This window comes from Sus scrofa, chromosome 2 (genome assembly GCF_054392235.1).
Source record: "Sus scrofa isolate SSC_HxYL_T2T_F1_AM1 chromosome 2, Sscrofa_HxYL_maternal_Yorkshire_Landrace_v2.0, whole genome shotgun sequence".
NCBI classification, from domain to species: Eukaryota; Metazoa; Chordata; class Mammalia; order Artiodactyla; family Suidae; genus Sus; species Sus scrofa.
The window spans coordinates 83,541,507-83,562,343 of NC_139384.1; the positions used below are offsets into that span (position 1 = coordinate 83,541,507).

A 20,837-nucleotide genomic window follows, 5' to 3' on the forward strand; every position below is an offset into this window, starting at 1 on the left:
AAGGGCAAAAATAAGACCTTCAAAGATTTTAGGGGGATTTGGCCGGGCGGGGGGGGGGGAAAGGGGGGAGACAAGCTACTTGGCATAAATGCATTTAGAATAATTACTAGTTGGCTTGCATTATGTACTGACCACCCATGGTGTTAGTTTACTTCCCCCCTCTTGGATTTTAAATGTCTTGTTTGCACTCTTGATGGAAGTACTCTGCCCAATTCCTCATGATGAGCTAGCAGCCTGGTGGTGTGGTGGTGCATTCTGATGTCTCATGTTGTGGTTTACCTTGAAGTCCCTGGTATTATGTCCCTTCCTGACAGATCAGTGTTGAATGTCAGGTTAGTGTCCAAAGTTAGCTGCTGTTCTGTGGTGATGCCTCCCAAGCTTTATTTGTCCAAAAAATGGATGGTCCCTCCCCTCATGCCTGAGGACTGAGGGGTGCAATTGCAGTATTTCTGAGTGACCAAAGTGCTGCGTCGATGCCACTGTTCTGAAATCCTTTTATCTTGTTGATAAGGACAGCATGTGAGGATGTCCTCAGCTCAGGGCTCATGACCCACAGACCAAGTGCTCTGGTGGATCTCCGGTCCCCCATGACAGTGGCTGGCTCTGAGCTTGGGGGCTGCTGGCCTGGTGATTTGGGATTCTTGGCAACCCAGCTGCCACCTGTAAACCCTGTCCCTTGGTCTGAGAAGAGAAGCCAGACTTTTCTTTCTCAGTGGCCCAATTTTCCCAGGCAGTGTTCAAGTGCTCTGTCACGGAGAATGCATGTGCATGTGTTTATGTGAGTGAGTATATGTGTGGAGGGGGCAGGAAGGGAAAGCAGCTGCCTCAAACCCCCATCACACCCCTGCACAGGGTGTGTTCTGTGTGAGCAGGGGCTTACCTGCTAGGCTTGTTCTTACAGTAATCTTTCCCATTGTTCATTTTTTTGCTGAAGAATCAGAAAACCCAAGGAAATGTTCTTCCCATTTTGGTTCAGTTTTCCAGGTGGTATTTTCAAAATACATCAGCCCCTGCTGTCTCCACTCCCTTGGGCCCTAACCAACACATACAGCTTAATGACATGTGTTTTTATCGTTTGTTCTTTGGAAGCTCAATCACTGTGAAGGGGCTGATGTGTTTCTTCTGGCTTTCAGAAGTAGGTGCCTTTGGTTTCTGCTTCAGATGTGTAAGTTGCTTCTCTTCGGTTTTCCCTAAAATCAGGATTTTCTAGAATTTTGAAATTTATTATGATTATCTTTTGAACCACTTTTAGTTTAAAATAGGTGTCAGCAAACTAAGGCTCACCATCACTACCTGTTTTTGTAAATAAAGTTTTATTGGCACACTGCCATGCACATGCCTGGAGGCTGCAACTGCTTGCACACTATAAATGGGGCTGGAATGTTTGGACCATAGAACCTGTAAAGTCGAACATGTTTAGTATCTGGCCCTTTACAGAAAAGGTTTGCCAACCCAAATTTGAACAAGTAATAGGAATTAATAGTTCTTAAAACCTGGAGACTTTTGGACAACCAGCAAGATAAAACACCAAAATGTAATGCTCATCTGACTGAATTTAATTCTTTTTTTTTTTTTTTTTCTTTCGTCCTTTTAGGGCTACACCTACAGCATATGGAGGTTCCCAGGCCAGGGGTCTAATCGGAGCTGTAGCTGCCAGCCTACACCACAGCCACAGCAACGCCAGATCCTTAACCTACTGAGGGAGGCCAGGGATCGAACCCGCAACCTCATGGTTCATTTCCGCTGCACCACAACAGGAACCCCTGAGTTTAATTCTTAGTTCAGTACTGTTTTCACAGTTGAGGTGGTCCTGCTGTTTTGTAATTTTGTCAAAGGCTTTCTTACACATATCACTTTCACAAGTTTGATGAAATTATGTAAATGGTGAGGCTGAACCTGAAAAGTAACGGGGAAGGCACTCATCCTTGTAAAAATGTGCACATCAAAATATGGACTCAGTGCCAACTCTAAATGGGCTTCTAAAAATAACTGACCTCCAAATCTTCTGTCACACTTGTTTGACAAGATCAGCGGAAGGGCGTGGAAAACCTCTTGTGTTTTAACAGAAGAAGCAGGCGGCCTGAGCTGTCCATTAGGGCCGAGTCTGAGCTGTTGGGTTGGTAGTGGCGGAACCTTCACGGAACTCCTTTCTCTGCTGCTCATGGTAGCTCGAGCGAGTATCGGGCACAAGGGGAGCAGAGTGGTTGGACAGCTAGCTGTGTTTCCTCAGCTTCCATCTCAGGGAGGTGGGGGGAGGGCAGATCTGCAGGGAGCAGCCATGACGCTTCTGACTCAAATGAGAGCTTGAGACCCTCCCAGTTTCCCTTCTCACCAAAGAGATGGGAAGACCTGTTCAGGTTGCTGTTGATTTTTTTTTTACTTTTTTATTGTGAATTTTTTTTTTTCAAATCCTCAGAAAGGTTTTAAAAATTGTACTGTGAGTATCCTTCACCTGGCTTCACCATTAACATTTTTATCATAAATGCTCGACTGTGTTGCACCAACCTGACAGTTCTCCCCAAAATGCTTCTGCAGGCATCTCCTAGGAATTCCCCTCCATGGCTCCAGTGCCATTGTCACTCCTGAGAACATGACCATGAATTCAGAAATACCTTCTAATATATATAATCCACAGTGAAATTGTCCTGATCATCCATCACCCAAGTCTGCCATACAGCTCTTTTTGAGCCACTTCTTGATCCACAAAGATCACGAAGTCCCATTGTCAACTGTGGGACCATTAACTTCTTTCAGTAACTGATCTCTAAACCACCAAGTGAGATGCACTCAAAGAACCCCTGCCACCTTCAGAGGAGAGTGCTCCACAGGCCCAGCTATTATTACTGAGTCATGATTGAGAGAGAAGATTTGAAATCGAAAAGAAAAAAAAATTAGGCTGCCAGCCCATTTTTGGTTTGGGTTTGGTGATAAAGCCACACAGGATCTTCTGTCAGCCCCATGGACAGTTCGAGTTGTATTCTCAGCAAACCACAGATTGGAGGCAGGAGCCTGCTGGTGGCATCACTTGGTCTCAAGACGAGTTGTCAGATCCTACTACTGTTTGTTTTTGTTTTTTGTTTTTTTGTCTTTCTGCCTTTTCTAGGGCCGCTCCCTCGGCATATGGAGGTTCCCAGGCTAGGGGTCGAATCAGAGCTGTAGCCGCCAGCCTACGCCAGGGCCACAGCAACACGGGATCCAAGCCATGTCTGCAGCCTACACCACAGCTCACAGCAACACCAGATCCTTAACCCACTGAGTAAGGCCAGGGATCGAACCCGCAACCTCATGGTTCCTAGTCGGATTCGTTAACCTCTGAGCCACGACAGGAACTCCCCTACTACTGTTTTATGTTGGAGAGAGTGGTGAGCAGCTGGAACTCCAGTTAACACCTAAAACCCAGAGCCAGCAAGCCAGACCACCAGCACAGCTTTCCTTGTTCCCATGCTTCCTCAAGATGGCGCTCTTCACAGGATGCTTGCCGCGCTTGTGTTTGTTTGAGGGGCAAAAATGAAACCTTCTTTTCTTAACTGCCTTGAATGGAGACAGGTTTTTTTCTTTTTAACGTGAAGAGAACTTGAACCTCCTTCTGTAGGTTGTTTCACTGTGATGTCTGAATGTTCTTTCATTTACTTTATCTTCCAAATATTTGTTAATCTGAAGGCAGAAGGCTTTGCAGTTGCACTGGCAGGATAACGTCCATTTAGTAAAAAGACAGAAAGCAGTAAAAACAGCAGCCTGCTATTGGGTGGAAAGCAGGGTGTCACCGAAAACGCTGGAAGCTCAGTGTTGGTGTGACAAGCATATCCTGTGTGCATAGTTTTTTTCAGCTACATGTATTTTAGGGTGATGTCAAAGGCTGCCAGAATCCCAATGTCGAATTTAACAAACATGTTGAAAAACTACAGGCTCTATCTTTGTTCTTTAGAGCTTTCAGCAGAAATACTTGGACCCAAATAGAAAATTCTGGGACAGCATTTGTATTTCTTTTTGGTCCTCCAATGTAGGCTTCATCTTGAGTCCACCATGCCATGAGGGATTTGAACATTTATGTTGTAAAATCAGAGATTTAATTTAAAGGGGGAAAAAAAATCCAAGTAGTTCTGATTGGAGATAGGCAGTTTCCCACAGAACTCTGGATTTAATTTTCTCTCGTCAGGTGTTAAATCTCTAGCCCATAAAGTTGCAGCAGACTAGTGCACAGATTGACTTTGGTGCCCTGCACAGGTTTGAGGAACAGCCTGGGAAGGAAGGCCTTTGTGTCCTGGGTCTTCTCTGCATAGGAAATGTCGATCTGGGTGACTTTTTAGATGTATGGGTGAGTTAATGTTATGTTACTTTTGCTTTTCTAAGAATGTTTGAAAGTTCTCTTAAATCCTCTTTATATAGTTCCTTTCATCCAACAAGATCACACCTGTAAAAATAGTCCCAAGCCTTATCTAAAAAGGTTTCAGTCACTTCACAGGCAGGAGGAACATGCCCTCTCAGTCATTTAGTTCACAAAGTGAAAGAAACGTGTGGTAGACGATGCCAAGCAGGAGGTTTGGGAACTGGAGCCTATCTGTTTATCCCAGGACACCAGCTTTTAAAACCCACTTCCCAAGAAGAGCCTTGGTCACAGAGCCCTCGGCTCATGGAAGCTCCCCCAGAATCCCAGGTACCACCTCAAAGGATGCCAAAGGTGTTGTGTTTTTGAGGACGAAGACTTGCAGAACCGGCTTTCTCTTAGCCTGGCTGTTTTCTAGATAAGCCCTTGCCCAGGTTGTTTGGGGGGAGCCTGGGAGAATCCTAGGCCCAGGACCTCCCTTCTTCAGTGCACTCCCAACCCCCCCCCTTCCCGCTGATGGGAAGCCAGCTCTCTGTGTCTGTCAGCTCCTTGGGTCCCCTCGCACCTGCACTTACTGAGCAGGAAAATGTTTCCTTCCTCTCAGGTTTAAGCAGAATAGATGAAAGGTGCTGGAAGAACTTGAGCAAGGTGCAGAAGCCTGTGACCCCAGATGCCCCACTTTGTAGCTGTGTGGTGTTCCAGGCTTGCCTCCCATTTCCTAGCAGCTAGACAGGTGCTGGTGGCCACCTCTGTCAGGAGGTTTGGGGGTTTTTTGGTTTTGTTTTTTGCCATATGTGCAGCAGATGGACGTTCCTGGGCCAGGGATCAAATCCAAGCCACTGCTACAGCCATGCCAGATCCTCAACCCACTGAGCAAGGCCTGAGATAAAACCTGCATCCTCACAGAAACAGTGCTGGGTCCTTAACCCACTGAGCCACAACAAGAACTCTGTTCCATATGTTTTTAATATTAAAATAATTGCCTCCTTGGAGTTTCTGTCATAGCTCAGCAGAAACGAATCTGACTACTATCCGTAAGGATGCAGGTTCAACCCCCGGCCTCGCTCAGTGGGTTAAGGACCCAGCATTGCCGTGAGCTGTGGTGTAGGCTGCAGACTTGGCTCAGATCTGGCATTGCTGTGGCTGTGGTGTAGGCCCATGGCTACAGCTCTGATTAGACCCCTAGCCTGGGAACCTCCATATGCCACAGGTGCAGCCCTAAAAAAACCAAAAAAAAAAAAAAAAAAAAATTGCTTTCTCCATGGTGTCTAAATCAGCATTTAGGACTCCATGAAAAATACGTATTGTACAAAGGAATTGGCAGACATTATTAACCTTAACAGAAAGAGTCATCTGGGCTCCAACATACATTTCCAGTATTGATATTCACTCAGCATCTTAATATCTTTCCAGCTGGGTCAGGAATCAAACAGCAGCAACCCATCCAGCTGCAGAGACAGTGCCAGATCCTTAACCTGTTTCACCACAGCAGGAACTCCCCATCATGAGTATTTTTGAGGAGATGGATTATTATTTGACATTATTGATATTATTGTCCCTGTTCCATTCTGATGGAGGCACTGCCCCCGTTTTTGTCACCATATTGTTTTGCCGTCAGCAGAGTATCTCTGTTCCTCAAGGGGCCACCTTGCAGTTTTGAAAACAAGGGTCTGACTTCTTGCACACCTTGAGCTCCCTGCAAAATCTGACAGCAGCAAGTCCATATTCACTGCCCTTCTCTTAGTCTGGAGGGCCAGCTCTGTCAGCAGACGGCAATAGCACACTCGACCTGAGCAGGAGCTGTCTCCAAACTTTTGACCCTCACCCCCTCCCCTGCCCCATGTTGCAGGCTTTATTGACATTGAAGGAAAATTGTCTTTTTTGCTCCCAGTCCTCTGCAGAGCAAAAAGACTTGTCGGATTCGGGAGAGGAGCCTCGGGGGGAGGCTGAGGCCCCCCACCATGGCACGGGTCACCCCGAGTCAGCTGGTGAGCATGCCCTAGAGCTACCTGCCCCCGCTAGCGCTTCAGCCAGCACTCCTGAAGCCCAGCTTCTTCCTTTTCCACGAGAACTGGCAGGGGTAAGTCCACCTCCACCTGGCATCCCACGGCCCGGGGGTCCCAGCCCTGACCGGCCCCTTTCCCTTCGAGTTCCTCAGATCCAGACCCCCGGTCTCGTAAGCAGCTGATGATAACTGAAAAGACAACAAGGATTTCTTCAGCTCCCTTTCATTCCTGCTGCCAAAAAGATGGGAAAGATTAAATCCCCTTTTACATTGAAACTTTTCTCACTGGGGGAATGTATACCATAGCAAGAAGTTAATCCTGTTTCCTGAAAGAGACACACGGGGTCCAAAGAGGAATTGAATAGTGGGGTAGAAACTTCCAGATCAGAATCTGCCCCTTCTCCCTCCTTCCGTTTTTCTTTCTCCTCTCCCTGAATTTGGGCATTCAAGTTCAGTGTCTTAGAAATGCAAAAGGCTCCAGCTTCCTTGATCTGTAGGAAGAGGAGGTGTCTAACGCAGATTTCTTTACAAGGCCGGTTGTGTTTGGACTGTGGTTAGGCTGTGAACTGCTTGTCTTCAATCAAAGCAGGAAGAAGAAAAGACTCTTCCTTTGAATCCAGAGGGAATCCCTTGAGCCCTTTATCTTTGTATTAAGAAGGCTTTTGAAGATTGTAGGTGGAGAAGATTATGAACTCTCGAGAACAAGAAATGTCTTGAGTTTTTGGAGTTTGATAAATTGGGAAAGGTAAACATCCTACATTCAGGATCAAAAACTCATCCTTTCGGTACCTAGTGACTGAATCCCCCATTTTTCTATCGGGGGAAAATGACTCAACAAGAAAACAAAGGATCCCGCTTTGTCTGCCACACTGAGCCCTGGGCGACCTTTCGCAGTGTCAGTGTCACAATCCCACACCTTTAGCGATCCCTTGTGTCACATCACCAGTCTCCTGTGTCCTTAAGTAAACCACTAAAATTCAGTTAGAGCCACCAACCTGTGGGATACTCAGAAGTGAGATGCAGTGAAGGTGAGGTTGGAGCCATATTTTAAATTTTGGCAGAACCACCATATGGTGGGAAAAGAAGAAACAGTCTTTGCCATGTGCCGGGTGGGATGAGGGGGCAGACCTTCCTGGCATAGAAGTGAGTTTGGGGTGGTGAAGCCCAGTAAAGATTCCAGCCAGGAGGTGCTTACCATGTTGTGGGAGCATAGCCTTCAAGTGAGGGCTGACAGCAAGAATCAAGAGGTGATCACTTTTTGGGTTGGGGGCAGAGCAGCTTCTGGAACCTTCTTCCGAACCAGGTGGTACGAGTTAGTGTGCCTTCAGCCTCCACAGGCACGTGTTCTCCATTCCCTGACAACAGACATTCCTGGTGTGGGTCTGCCCAGGAGACTCTGGGCCCTTCTGCTGCTCTTGGGTCGAAAAGCACAGGTTACAGAGAGTCTCCAACTGAAGGTGAGGGTGTTCACCTGAGCAGCAGACAGGGAGAGGTTGTGTCCTGGCAGCTACTCTTCCAGAGACATGCAGGCTCTTTGAGCCCCACTTATTTCCAGGGCCTACTTGGTGAGATGGGTTGGGCCCCACCCCCCAGAGGCCAGTGCAGGAAGTACCCTGGGGGCCTCACCTGCCTGGGCCCAGGCTGCACCTTCATCTCTGAGGCCTGGCCAGTGGAACTCAGCTCCTCAGTTCTTGTGGACTGTGAGTCAGAGACTCTAATTCCCAGAAGTTTAAGTTTTTCAGGGAAATAACTCTCATCTGAATTTGATCTAGGTAGGTCGTTCGTGGCACCAACGGCGGTGCCCAGGCTGACAAATGCAAGGTCAAGTGTGATGGCAGGGAACCTGCAGATGGTTGTGAAGTCACTGTGGGAGAGAGCCAGGACTGGGAGGAGCAGTTTCTAAATGTACCAGCCTAACAGTCAAGGCTGTGCATGTGACATACACACAGCTGCTATGTAGTTTTAACATTCGTGATTATAGGAATCCCCAGTTCCTTCAGAGGTCTCAACGGTGCCACTGTCACATCACTTGGTGACAGCTTTGAACCAACCAGGGCATGGTCCATTGGGCTCTCAGCAGAGTAAGGCCTGTCTGATTGCTAATGGTTTCCCTTAATTGGATTTCTCTGCTGATTGGGCATGTTCAAGACCAAGTAAACTTTGCTCTTTTAGGTCAATTATGGGCATAAATCAAAGCAGATGGAACCCGATCCCAGCTGCTTATCCAGCTGAGGTATTTCTGTGGTGAACTTGGACTAGTTGCTTTTGTATCAGAGCAGGTTAGGAGCTTGCTCCATACCACACTGGAATGCAGCAAACGCCCACACGTTACCCAGGTCTCTTCCCTCACGTTTTGTCTGTTCTCTCTTCCATGATCCCTTGGGGAAATGTAAAGCTCTGAGTTCTTTGTAATAAATAGTGGCTCGCATTGTTGCTTATAAAAGGCCCTTGTCATCCTTGAGTCTCATCAGAACTCTGGCTAGTTAAGGCTCAGTACCAGGAAAAAGTCTCTATATATCAGGTTTCCTGGCTCTCAGAGGCAGCTTGAAGGACACCATACCACATGCAGATTAAGTTCTCCATTTGATCTGGAAAAAGCAAGTGAGTATTCCTAGTGCTCACTGTGAGCCTGGCTGCAGTCTCTCCTGGACTGAAGCTCTGCGCCAAGGCGCTGCTGAGCCTAAAATATATTTATGAGACCCACCAGGAAGCTTAGAAAGAGTCTGGAATGAGTCCCCTGGCTGGACCGCGTCCCCTCATCCTCCAGCCTCTGCATGAGATTTGACCCTCGTTCTGCCCCTGCCCAGCATTCACGTCTTTGGAGGCCACCTCTTTTTTTCAGTGTCTGACTTTTTGGTAAAAATTTCTGAGCTGGTTCCCTCAGTCACAGAATAAACAATAAATTGCCCTGGAGTCCACATGAAGACAATAACAACTCAGCAGGCCCCTCTCTTGAGTGACTTCACCCCAGGTGTCCATTTTCCTGCAGCCACAGCAGTGGGCTTTCTAGCTGGGCGTCCAGCAGAGAATCACTGAGTCCCAGGCAGGCCAAATGGTGTCTGGCATTTTCTGGAAGGAGTTTCCCTGATAGGGTCTTTCTTTCTGGTCTCTTCTTGGAGGTCAAGAAGGCAGTGCCATTCGTTCCTGCTCCTGCTTGTTTGTCTGTGTGTGTCAGCTTCTGAGATGCAGCCTCCAGCTTTCTCCCCTCTTCCTGGACTGGCCTGGCAGCCTTGTCCCTCGAGGCCACACCAGGCAGCCTCATGAGAGCCATGTTTTTGGGAACGGTGCAAGCCTTAATAAATCAAGTGATCTTAATTTTCATAGTTTCATCCTTTATTCGAAGAACAGAAAATTTTCACGCCTGTGGTCCCTGGGTTAGATGATCCCTTGTATTTTGCACTTGGCAACAGGGACTTACACACCTCACAATGAGCTGCTCCCTGCTGAGGTTCCCGTGTCTGCTGAGGGGAGAGAACTGTGTTGCCTGCCCCATCTGCTTACTGGACTTGCGCAGTCAGGGTGGCCGTGCTTGTTAGGCCACACCCAGCCGTCCTCTGCTTCATTTGTTCACATTGTCTTGATGCCAGAAAATAAGTTGAAACATTCTCTTTGGTCTTCTTTCTCCTCAGCCTCTTCATGTAAGTGTTAATTGGGGTTATTTTCCTCATGGTGTCCCTAATGGGTGCTGATCCCAGCATCCCCAAGGTGACATCCTGAAGCCCTAATCCTCACTGAGGTGGCCTTTGCTCTGGGAAGAAGCAGAGAAGGAAAGGAGGCTTCACACCCTGCTTCTGTCCTCACTCCCTCCCAGAAAGTCTGCTTAAAATCCTCCTCACTGCCTATAGCAGTGACTCCTGAGCTGTGGGCTACAGGCTCTTGGAGTCCAAGAGTTGGAATGGCAGGGCCCAATCCCTTGTGTGTCCCAGGCATTGTTTGTTCTAAGCTGACCCCTGAACAGCTGCTTCCTTGGTTGGAGCCGAGGGTGGTGCCAGGCCACTTTGACATGGAAGAGGTCCTGCCCATCGGGCTGCTGTGTCCGAGGACAGTGTCTGTGGAGCTGGCATTTGGCTTTGTGTGGGGCCAGGAGTGGCTGAAGGGGAGTTGCTGCACACCAGACCTTTTCCTGCTTTGGGAGAAAACAGCATGAGGCAGCCAGGCCCAGACAGCAGGCTCAGGCTCGCTCCAGCAGGGGGCAGGCTGCTCCTCGCATGACAGCTCTGGAGGGTTGCCAGCTGTCCTAGGCATCTCCAAAGGCAAGCAGAAATGTCTTCGCTTTGCATTGTCTTCCTGCTTCCTTGCACTGGTTCCTTTTGAGGAGAGTTAATGGTGTTACTTTCCTCACTGCTTCTGAGTCAGCTGTTTAAGAACCCACAGGAAGTTCCCATCAGCTTCTGGGAGGTTCTCCCAGTGAGAGAATCTTCCTGTGTTGTCCTTCTCAGGTCTTGGCCTCAGCCTTTCTAAAACCAAGAGGCCTGCCACATGCCTGTGGGATGGTTCTTAAAATAGATTTGGGGGGTGGATTTGAGGGTTTCCAGGGATCTAGGAGTATCTAGTTTTGTCTGGCTAGGTGCCCTTTCCTTTCCAGGTCACTGAGGAGGCTGTGGCAGAGGACATAAGCTCCATTTGTGCGGTAGCTACTTGCCAAGCGTGTTTTGTGCAGAGCCAGGTTTTGGGTGTATGAACTATGAGCAGAACAGACAGGGCAGGGCCTCCTGGTAGCAGGAGACAGACAACAGACACATTAGATCTCTTCCAGCTGTGATACACAAAACAAGGTAGAGGCCCAAGAGAGGTTGGAGGATCGGGTAGAGAGGACTGCTTCTGTTTGCTGGGTGATGAGAGAGCACGTGAGCAGGGGTTCACCGTCAGGGACGGCCGTGGGAGCAGCACGTGGAGAAGGAACACCAGGTGGGAACAGCATTGACGTGTTTGGGAAACAGGAAAGAAACAGCAAGGCCGGAGTGTGACGGCAGGGAGGGGTGGTGCAGGACGGACCAAGGGGGACAGGGCTGCAGGAGGCCATCCAGGGCTCAGCAGTCCTAGGCCCTGAGAGGTGGGGCTGCAGCCCCAAAGGTCTGGGTATGCTTCTGGGGAAAGGCTCCTAACACTCATCAAATTTTCAAGAAGACCCAGATCCCTGCAAGCCGTGGGGTGTTTCTGGCAGAAGTAAAGAAAGGTGACATTAAAAGAGCCCCAGGGTAGAGTTCCCGTTGTGGCTCAGTGGAAACGAATCCGACTAATATCCGTGAGGATGTGGATTCGATCCCTGGCCTAGCTCAGTGTCTTAAGGATCTGGCATTGCCATGAACTGTGGTGTAGGTTGCAGATGCACCTCAGATCCAGTGTTGCTGAGGCTGTGGTGTAGGCTACCACCTGTAGCTCTGGTTAGACCCCTAGCCTGGGAACCTCCATGTGTTGCAGGTGTGGCCCTAAAAAGCAATGAAAAGGAAAAAGAGCGCCCCAGGGAGTTCCCATTGTGACACAAAGGGATCAGCAGTATCTTCATAGCACTGGGATGCAGGTTCAGTCCTTGGCCCAGCACAGTGGGTTAAGGATCCGGGGTTGCTGCAGCTGTGGTGTAGGTCACAACTGCAGCTCAGATCTGATCCCTGGCCCTGGAACTCCATGTGATGTGGGGCAGCCAAAAAAAAAAGAGCCCCAGAATACACGAGGCAAAAACTGACAGAAAGAAGGGAGACTAGGCAGTTCTGTCACATTGTTGGAGACCTCAGTGCTTCACATCAGAAAGGATGTGAGTAGTAGCAGAGTGCATGGTCGTCTCAAGGGCAAGTAGGGAACTGCAGGGTAGACCACTCACTAGGCCACAAAATAAGTCTCTATAGACTTAAAAGGATTGAAATCACAGTCTTCTCCAGCCACAACAGAATGAAACTAGAAATTCACAGCAGAGCGTTCCCGACATGGTGCAGTGGGAACAAATCCGACTAGGAACCGCGAGGTTGTGGGTTTGATCCCTGGCCTCAATGGGTTAAGGATCCAGTGTTGCCGTGAGCTGTGGTATAGGTCGCAGATGCGGCTTGAATCTGGCATTGCCATGGCTCTGGCGTAGGTCGGCAGCTGCAGCTCCAATTTGACCCCTAGCCTGGGAACCTCCATATGCCGTGAGTGTGGCCCTTAAAAAAAAAAAAAAAAAGGAAGAAAGAAATCCACAGCAGAAGGAACCCTGGGAAATTCACACATGTAAAAATTAACCTAGCTAGCCATTGGGAAAGGGCAGCTGTGAGGGAGCAGGGGGAACCTATTGAGACTGAGGTGGCGGAGGACTGTCCTCCACAGCACCTGAGAGACAGAAGGAAGCTCAGGCCTCACAGCCTTCAGGACCATTGCTCTGTGTATAACTTGGGGGACATGTGCTTTGGCTGCCTCTCAGTGGCCCAGAGAGTGCCTGGAACTGTGTGCTTTACTGAACACATTCCAGGAGAGCCCCCAATATGCTGGCCACCAGGAGCCTCCTGGAACTTACAGGTTAGTGAGGGACCCTGACACAGACCACACGACCAGAATAAGAGCCACAGAGGAGTGCAGGGAGCGGTGAGGCCACAGGACCAAGGGGTTCTCCTCTGGGAGGTGAGGGAAGGGAGGGTGTCAGTGGTGAGGGAACAGCATCTATAGAGGCCAGAGAGGGTAGCCATTTCCATTCAGGACACAGCAGATCCCACTGGCCCCAGGGGGTTGCTATGAGCCAGTTTGGTAGAGTTGAAATGCTTGTTGAAGGAAAAGGGGAGAAGTTGAGGATGGGACTGAAGGGCGGGGTGGGCTGGGGATGGCCTGGCCTGCTCTGGGGCAATAGAAGGGAGGGACCTGGAGCCTGCACCTTGATGATGTTGCCCAGGGCAGGGATGATCCCAAGAGAAGACCTGGTGTTCTATGACATGGCTCTGAGCTGTCAGAATGACAGGGCTGCGAGAATGCGTCTCTTGGCTCCCCCATACTAAGACACTCTTCATCACCCCTCCAAGGGTCCCTCACCCTGGTCCCTCACCTGGCTCTCCCATTCACACCTCACCCCGCGCTCTCCTGGGTGTGTCTCCCTGAGCTCTGCTCCACCTCCCCCAGCACTGCCCCTGGGTGTGTCATCTCCCCACAGAAGTGGGCTTGCTGGGAGAGTGCTGCCTCACCTGGTCCAGGTGTGGGCCACCTGCTTAGCCCATTGACCTTCTGCACCTCCCTCCCTGCGGAGGAAGCACCTGCACCACCTTTTTCCAAGTGAGGGAGTGGAAGCCTGGGCTAGTGAAATAATTTGCCCAGGTTTTCACAGTTACGAAATAGCAGAGCTGGAAGAAACCAATTAGATTCTACTGGTTTCCAAGAGGGCTGTGACACCTCGCTCCTCTCTCAGGCTCTGGTCACTGTTTCATGCTCATCTAGAGCCAGCCTGCTGGATTCCTCTGGTATTTTATTTGTCTGGGGCTCCATGGTATGTGCACAGTTGCCGCCAAGGACTACCAAATCCCTGTTGTGTTATGAGGGTTTCGCATTTCCTGAGCATTTTGATGGATGTCTCGGGTGGGGAGGGGAGAGGCCAAGTCAGGATCCTTTTCTTACTATTGCTCGGCCTCTCACTGTCCTTTAGGACAGGTCTGTAAACTGGCCCACAGCCTGTTTTTGTCCAGCCTGTGAGCTAAGACGGTGTCTGTGTTTTTAAAGGATTGTAAAAACAAAGTAAAGAATATACAGCGTGCAGCCTGTGAAGCTGAAAATACTTTCTGGCCCTTTATGGGGGAAGTTCCGCCCGGCTCCTCCTGCAGTTTCCTCGTCCACAGCCTTTACTGCTTTTACGTGTTGCTCTGCAGCTTGCAAAGCACTTTCACGTGCATCATCTCATTTACTCCCTAACAGATCCTCCAGGCAGGTGGTCCTCATTTGGCTAAACTGGACCCCTGAGGGGCTTTTGTGAAAATAAGGAAATTGGCTCCCCTGCTTGCTCTTGAACCAGTGCCATGAAGTCACCCCTTCACAGTTCACTTTTGTCTGCTTAGTTCTGAAGAATCCCAAGTCCCTGAGAGGGGAATGAGGAATTGTGTGTTATCCCAGAATTGGGGGGCGGGAGGAAGTGTCGCTTTAAGACTTCTTGATTGCTACTGTTCACTTCTAAAACTAAAGGTTGTTGAGGAGGAAGTTCTTTAGTTACCTTTCTATCTTGGCTTGTGATTGTTCAGTGGGTTTTACAGTCTGAGTTGTTGTACCTGGTAATTCTGTTCTGAACACTTAGGTCCAAGGCATCAAAGCTCTTCATTGCTCTGGAAATAATAGCACACCTGGAAACAGGGTTCCACACCATGGGCTACACCAGGGCAAGGAATGGACCAATGTCATGCGGCTAGTGTCAGGGTCCTGCTGCCTTTCAGAGTGGAGAGAGGGTTGCTTTCCAGCAGTTGACAAAATGCGCTTTGGCCAGATTCAGTTTCACAGGTGGGGCAGGGGGGCACGCCAGTTAGCTGCATTAGCGGAGAAAGAAGGAAACAGATTCTGTGCTGAGAATGCGTCCCCAGTCACTAAGAGGGTTCCTTGGCACAAGGCCTGGCGAGGCAGACGCGGAAGGTCCACGCGGGTTTTTGAGTGTTAGATTGAAAGTCCGTCTGTGATCTCGGTGGCTGAGTTCACCCTCAGCACTGCATTTTGGGATCCGTTCGTGGCAGAACTCAGGGCCCTGGGCAGCTCAGCCCTCTCTGACTACCCTGACATGTGTTCTCGTTCCAGAGGTCAGCCGGAGGCTCCAGCCCCGAAGGTGGAGAAGGTGAGGACATCTCTCAAATGTTTCACCATCTTTGGTTGTAAAAGTAGAAGCAGCCTGATTTTTCTCCCCTTCTTCCTTATTTTCTGTAGATTCCGACCGAGAAGATGGAAATTACTGCCCTCCTGTCAAACGAGAAAGAACGTCCTCTTTAACACAGTTCCCACCTTCACAGTCAGGTAATGGTTGCAGACCTTTATTGGATGGTAAAAGCATCCATGTGTGTAAGCCCGCTGCTCCCCTCCAGCGTCTCACACCCCTGGTCTGTTCCGCATGCACATCTGGTTAGAATCAACCCGAGGCCCAGTCTCTGTCAGGAGTGAGGTTAGAGTGTTCTTGCGTGTAGCACAGGTGCCCCTGTCTGGAATCAGTGACACTTACAGAGGATTGGGAACTAGTGGAATAATTAATTAGGAAGGCCCATGAAGTCAGCCCTGGAAAAGGACCGTCAGGGCTCTTTACGCATTCACCTTGCACAAACTGCCAGCTGGCTATGTCTGTAAACTGAAGCTGTGGGAAGCGGGGTGTCGTCCTGACCCTTTAGTCATGTGCCTAGAGCTTGGTGGTCCACTTGAGAAGCCCAGACACACACACACACACACACACACACACACACACAGTGAGCCAAGTGGCCGTAGCAGACACTTTGGCGGTGGAATGTTGTGAGCTCCCAAAGGGGAGGGGATCTTAGGGAAGCCTGGAAGGGTTGGCCAGACCAGGATCCCATCCCTGTGGAGTGGTTGTGCCCAAGGGCTTGGAAGCTGGAGGCTGAAGGAAAAGTCTGCACAAACGCAGAGGCCAGCAGATCAGCTGGTGTACAAAGGCTGGTGCAAGAAAGAGATGGGTTCCCAGGGTAGATGCCGGGCTCCTTAGTGGGAGGCTCTGCAGGCCTGGGCACGCCCCAGTGCTTTGGAGGGTAAAAGCTGCAGCAGGGCTTGGCGCACCCCTGCCCCTACTGTGTCCTGGCTTGGTCCACTCTGGAATCATTCCATGCTCTCTGCTGCCTTAGAGACTCTCTCCAACTCCCCAGCTTGAAGTTCATTCTTGGGAATTCATGTAAAACATTTACAACTGTGAGCCTTAAGGGTATCCACTTGAAGGGAGAAAAGACATTCCTGTAAGCTTTGTTTCTACTTAGAGTAATGCAGGAGTTCCTGGTGTGGCTCAGCAGTAACGAACCCGACTAGTATCCATGAGGATGCGGGTTCAATCCCTGGCCTCACTCAGTGAGTTAAGGATCTGGTGTTGCCGAGAGCTGCAGTGTAGGCTCAGATCCTGCATTGCTGTGGCTGTGGTGTAGGCCAGCAGCTGTAGCTCCGATTTGACCCCTAGCCTGGGAACCTCCATATGCCCTAAAAAGCAAAAAAAAGAATCCAACTGCAGTGGCTGGGGTCACTGCAAGGGGTGCAGGTTCGATCCACAGCTCAATGTAGTGGGTTAAAGGATCCCGCATTGCACCTGTGGCATAGGTCACCACTGTGGCTCAGATTCAATCCCTGGCCCAGGAACCTCCATATGCTGCGGGTGCAACCATAAAATTTTTAAAAAGAAAAAGAAAAAAAAGAGCAATGCACACATCACAGGAGTGTACATGGTAGAGAGTGAATGTCCTTTTAAGATCATCCCTGTGACACACTTGGTTTTATACCTGTTCCCCTGAACACTGACTTTGGACATTGACATGTCCTTTTTCCACACTGTGGGAGACTCCTCTTGAATAGAGGCACTGTCTTTCACCTACCAGGCTTTGGGAAGCTGTCTAGACGATTTGCAGTCCAGGCTGTGGTTGACATCCTGGTTTTTTTTGGTTTTTTTTTTTTTTTGTCTTTTTGCCATTTTTCTTGGGCTGCTCCCGTGGCATATGGAGGTTCCCAGGCTAGGGGTTGAATCAGAGCTGTAGCCACTGGCCTACGCCAGAGCCACAGCAACGCAGGATCTGAGCCGCATCTGCAACCTACACTACAGCTCATGGCAACGCTGGATCGTTAACCCACTGAGCAAGGGCAGGGACCGAACCCGCAACCTCATGGTTCCTAGTCGGATTCGTTAACCACTGCGCCACGACGGGAACTCCTGACATCCTGTTTTTAAGGATCTCTGCACGCCTGTTACATGGCCCTAACTATAGAAGGGAACTTGTGCTCCCTAGCCATTGATTGTGTTCCTTCCCATCCTCCACCCACTGCTGAACTACACTTTCTGCAGTGGGGGAGAAAGGAGGTGATTTGTGCTGTGGTCCCAGGCCGAAGGGGCAGAGGACCACTAGACATTGTCCTTCTCCTTTCATGCATCACCACCCAGGAGCTGCTTAGCCCTCAGCCATTAGGGAAGTGGAGAGACAGCAGTGCCTCTGAGCCCACTTAGCTGCCCTCTGTCAGCACAGTTAGTTCTTCAGCCCTGCTACACTATTGCTTGGTCTGCTCCCAGGAAGCAGTTGATATTGTGGAGTAAGATCCTGGATAGGTGAGGGGAGGCAGATTGCAGCTGAGTATGACAAGGAGCAGGGTCTGAGATTCAGCCCCAGGGGAGACTCAGAACATCTGGGGCGTCCATTTCCCTCCTGACTGCCTCTTCAGGGGCATGAGGACAAGGCAGGTGGCCATGGAGGACCAGAGCCGACTGCTCAGTGTCAGTTTAAGCCTGCTCTGACCCACTTTTGCCGTAGAAAGAGTCCCTGGGTCACTTTTATTGGGAGTGGCTAAAGGCCGGAGCCTTAATGCTGACTCCCTCCCCCTAACAGTGGGGGCCTGGAGATGAGCCCTCAGGTGAGGGAAGTGATCCCTTGCACATCTGCCCCACCTACTCACACTGTTTTTCCTCTTGTTCCCTCCCCTGCCTGCACCTCTTTGTCGACAGTATCAAAAAACAATGTTTTTATGCCATCAACCTTCTGCGAGCCATCTGCAGGCAATTCTGACTCAGAACCAGGTGAGCCCTCACATCCCCTTGCCTTTGACAGCTAGCCACTGGGGGTTTCCTGGGATGAAAAGCAGTTGATGTTATAAAGTAAGATCTTCAATGGGAATGGGCAGTTTGAAATCAGTAGTCTTTTTCAGTTCCTAAATGTTTCCCAACTTTTCAACTCGTAGACTTGGAATCCAGTGTGAGATGGTTTCATAAGCCCTTCTGTTTCTGCTAGCAGGACCTGGTTACAAGGAATTTCAAGTCCTTTTTTTAAAAGTGTTTAAAATCAAAAAAAAAAAAAAAATCTATAATGGGGCATACTACTCGTTTTTCAAACTTTTACACCGTTAACACACTTGTATCATTAGAAAATTGGAAATACATCGAGTAAAAGAATCCGCCTGCCCCTTTCCCATTCACTCTACCACCCCAAAGGTAAACTACTCTGAAGTTTCTGTAATTTTCCAGACTCCTCTGTGTATTCTCAACATTAATTAATATTACTTAGATCTGTTTAGATAAATACATTTAGTCATAGCTTTAAAACTTTAAGGAAAACCGCTTGATCCTTTCTAAAGAATGTGGAGCCTTCCTTTTTTGGTCTTTTGCTAGAGAACCAACTCCAAGATTTCCTGAATGTTTCTCCCACGTGGCTAAAATTCCTCATAAAAGATTTAATGACCAAGTGTAACCACCCGAATTCTGTAACCCAACCTGCCTTATATAAATTCATTGCTGACTTCAAAAGCCTGGCAAGATAAGTCACACTCAGGCATGAGGGCACCATCAAGGGGAGGGGCAAGTTGTTAGAACTTTGAGGGTTGATTTGATGGCACTATTTCAAACAGTTGAATTCGTTTTGAGTCTAAACACAGACTGTTTTGAGCTGACCCACTCACGGCTCCTAAAGAAGAGCTTGGTTTTTAGAGGTTCTTGGGGAGACCTGTTGGCATAGAGGGTCATGTTCCGAATGGTGGGGGCGGTGCCAGCCGTGGTGGGTCATCAGCTGCTGAAGCCAGCTCTCCGCCCTCTTAGGAATCTCGTGATTGCCTCTGCTGTGTGTGAGTGAGGACCTGGCTCTCCCTTCTCCCCCAGAACCTTCATTTTGCAACGTTGAGAGTGGGTGGCTCCGAACGAGGGAGGCAGCTCAGACCTGCCCCCAAGGCCTGACATAACCCAGTCCCTGGACCCCGCTGCCATGTACGGTGGCGACAGACTGGCCCAACCGCTCTGCAGAGTGAACTTCTTAGCTCCTTGCCTGCCTGCCTGTTATTTTTTAGCTTTAATTTTTGGGGAAGCCTGTATCCCATTACCTAGAGACCCCGTTCAATTTTCCCCAGTCATCACAACTATGTCCTTCATAGCAAAGGGGTCAGCTCCTGGCTCACACACCATGTATCTGGAACAGTCCCTTGGTCTTTTGGCTTTTATGACCTTGAAGAGTGCAGGCCGGTTATTTGGGAGGAGCTCATCAGTATGATTGTCCAGTGTATCCTGGCGATTGGAGCTAGAATACCACAGAGATGAAGCTGAGTTCTTCCTGGTGCACTGTAGCAGGTGGCACATAGTGTTGACTCTCCTGTTACTCATCCTTCGTTAGGGTGGGATCTGCCCAGTGCCTTCACTGGAAAGTGGTTTTTCACCCTTTGATTAATATGTTCCACTGGTGAGATACGCTGAGACTCTAGGACACCTCCTTCCCCCTCCTGCTGTGGCCCTCCAGTGATAGCATCCATTGATGTTTTCTTGCTTGGGTTAATTGTGGCTTTCTGGTAGGGATTTTCTGCCTTCCTCGTTGGCCCCTGTCTCTGATGTTTGGCACCCTGCTGGGGAGCTTCTCTCCTCTCTGCTTACCATGTGTTTATTAGGTCCGTGTGCATGTTTGTACCCCTGTAGTGGTCAATGAATTATAATCTGCTGTGACCACAATTTATCATAACATTCAGATTTTATTTTCATTATTTCATTATTCAGATCCACCCCAGATTTGGCCAGCAGGAGCCCCATCAAGCAGGTTCCTGTGTCCTTTGGCCATGTCCCCATCGTTCTTTTGAGCATGTCCTTTTCTTTCTGTCATAAGACGTTCCAGGCTCATCTTCTCTCCCTTTTTCTCCAGGGGTCCTGGTTCTTCTTAGTGGAGAGTTGTGTCTAGAGATCAGGATCTGGGCATTCAGCATGCTTGTCGCTGTCGGGCTGTCACTGCTCCCAGGCCCTCTCCATGCCCAGAGCCAGGAACACTCACACACCCGGGACCATGTACATAGATAGGCCTGTTTCTATGCATACTGTCACATCAGCATGTGTTTCTGTGTCTCCATTGCTCGCCATCTGCATGTATAGGTAACCCCAGGTTCACCTGAATGTACCCGGTCCAGCGCCAGCAGTGTTCATTAAAGCCTCCCCCCTTCACAATTCTCCCTCTTTCTGACAATAGGAAACCTGGCTCCCTTTGGAGTTCCCCTTGTGGCTCAGTGGTTAACGAATCTGACTACGAACCATGAGATTGTGGGTTCGATCCCTGGCCTTGCTCAGTGGGTTAAAGGATCTGGCATTGCCGTGAGCTGTGGTGTAGGTCGCAGACGTGGCTCGGATCCCGTGTTGCTGTGGCTCTGGCGTAGGCTGGCAGCTACAGCTCCAATTCAACCCCTAGCCTGGGAACCTCCATATCCCTTGGGAGCGGCCCAAGAAATGGCAAAAAGACAAAAAAGAAAGAAAAGAAACCTGACTCCCTTTGTCCTAGTGGGTTTACTCATCGCTCAGGCTCCCACCAGGCCATCTTCTCTTGGATTCATATTAACTTCCAGTACACACCAGGTGAAATTTCAGTGTCTTCCTGGCTAAATCCAGAG

General features: G+C 49.4%; 1 protein-coding gene across 27 annotated transcripts in view; it reads left to right on the top strand.

Moving 5' to 3' along the window:
• RANBP3 (RAN binding protein 3) overlaps positions 1-20,837 on the top strand; it is a 60,180-nt gene that overhangs the window by 22,902 nt on the left and 16,441 nt on the right. For 7 of the 27 annotated variants that reach the window (XR_014837743.1, XR_014837745.1, XR_014837744.1 and 4 more), the window contains exons 3-6: positions 6,216-6,404; positions 15,051-15,087; positions 15,177-15,263; positions 17,941-18,012. Coding sequence is in view for 24 of the 27 variants with exons in the window: in XM_085013182.1 (XP_084869308.1) it covers positions 6,216-6,404; positions 15,051-15,087; positions 15,177-15,263; positions 17,941-18,012 (385 nt within the window). In the remaining 3 variants the exon portion in view is untranslated. Of the gene's footprint in view, positions 1-4,156; positions 4,316-6,215; positions 6,405-6,918; positions 7,075-12,952; positions 13,041-13,724; positions 15,088-15,176; positions 15,264-17,940; positions 18,013-20,837 lie in introns of those variants that run through there. The other 20 variants (XM_085013195.1, XM_085013190.1, XM_085013196.1 and 17 more) reach the window with 7 other exon arrangements.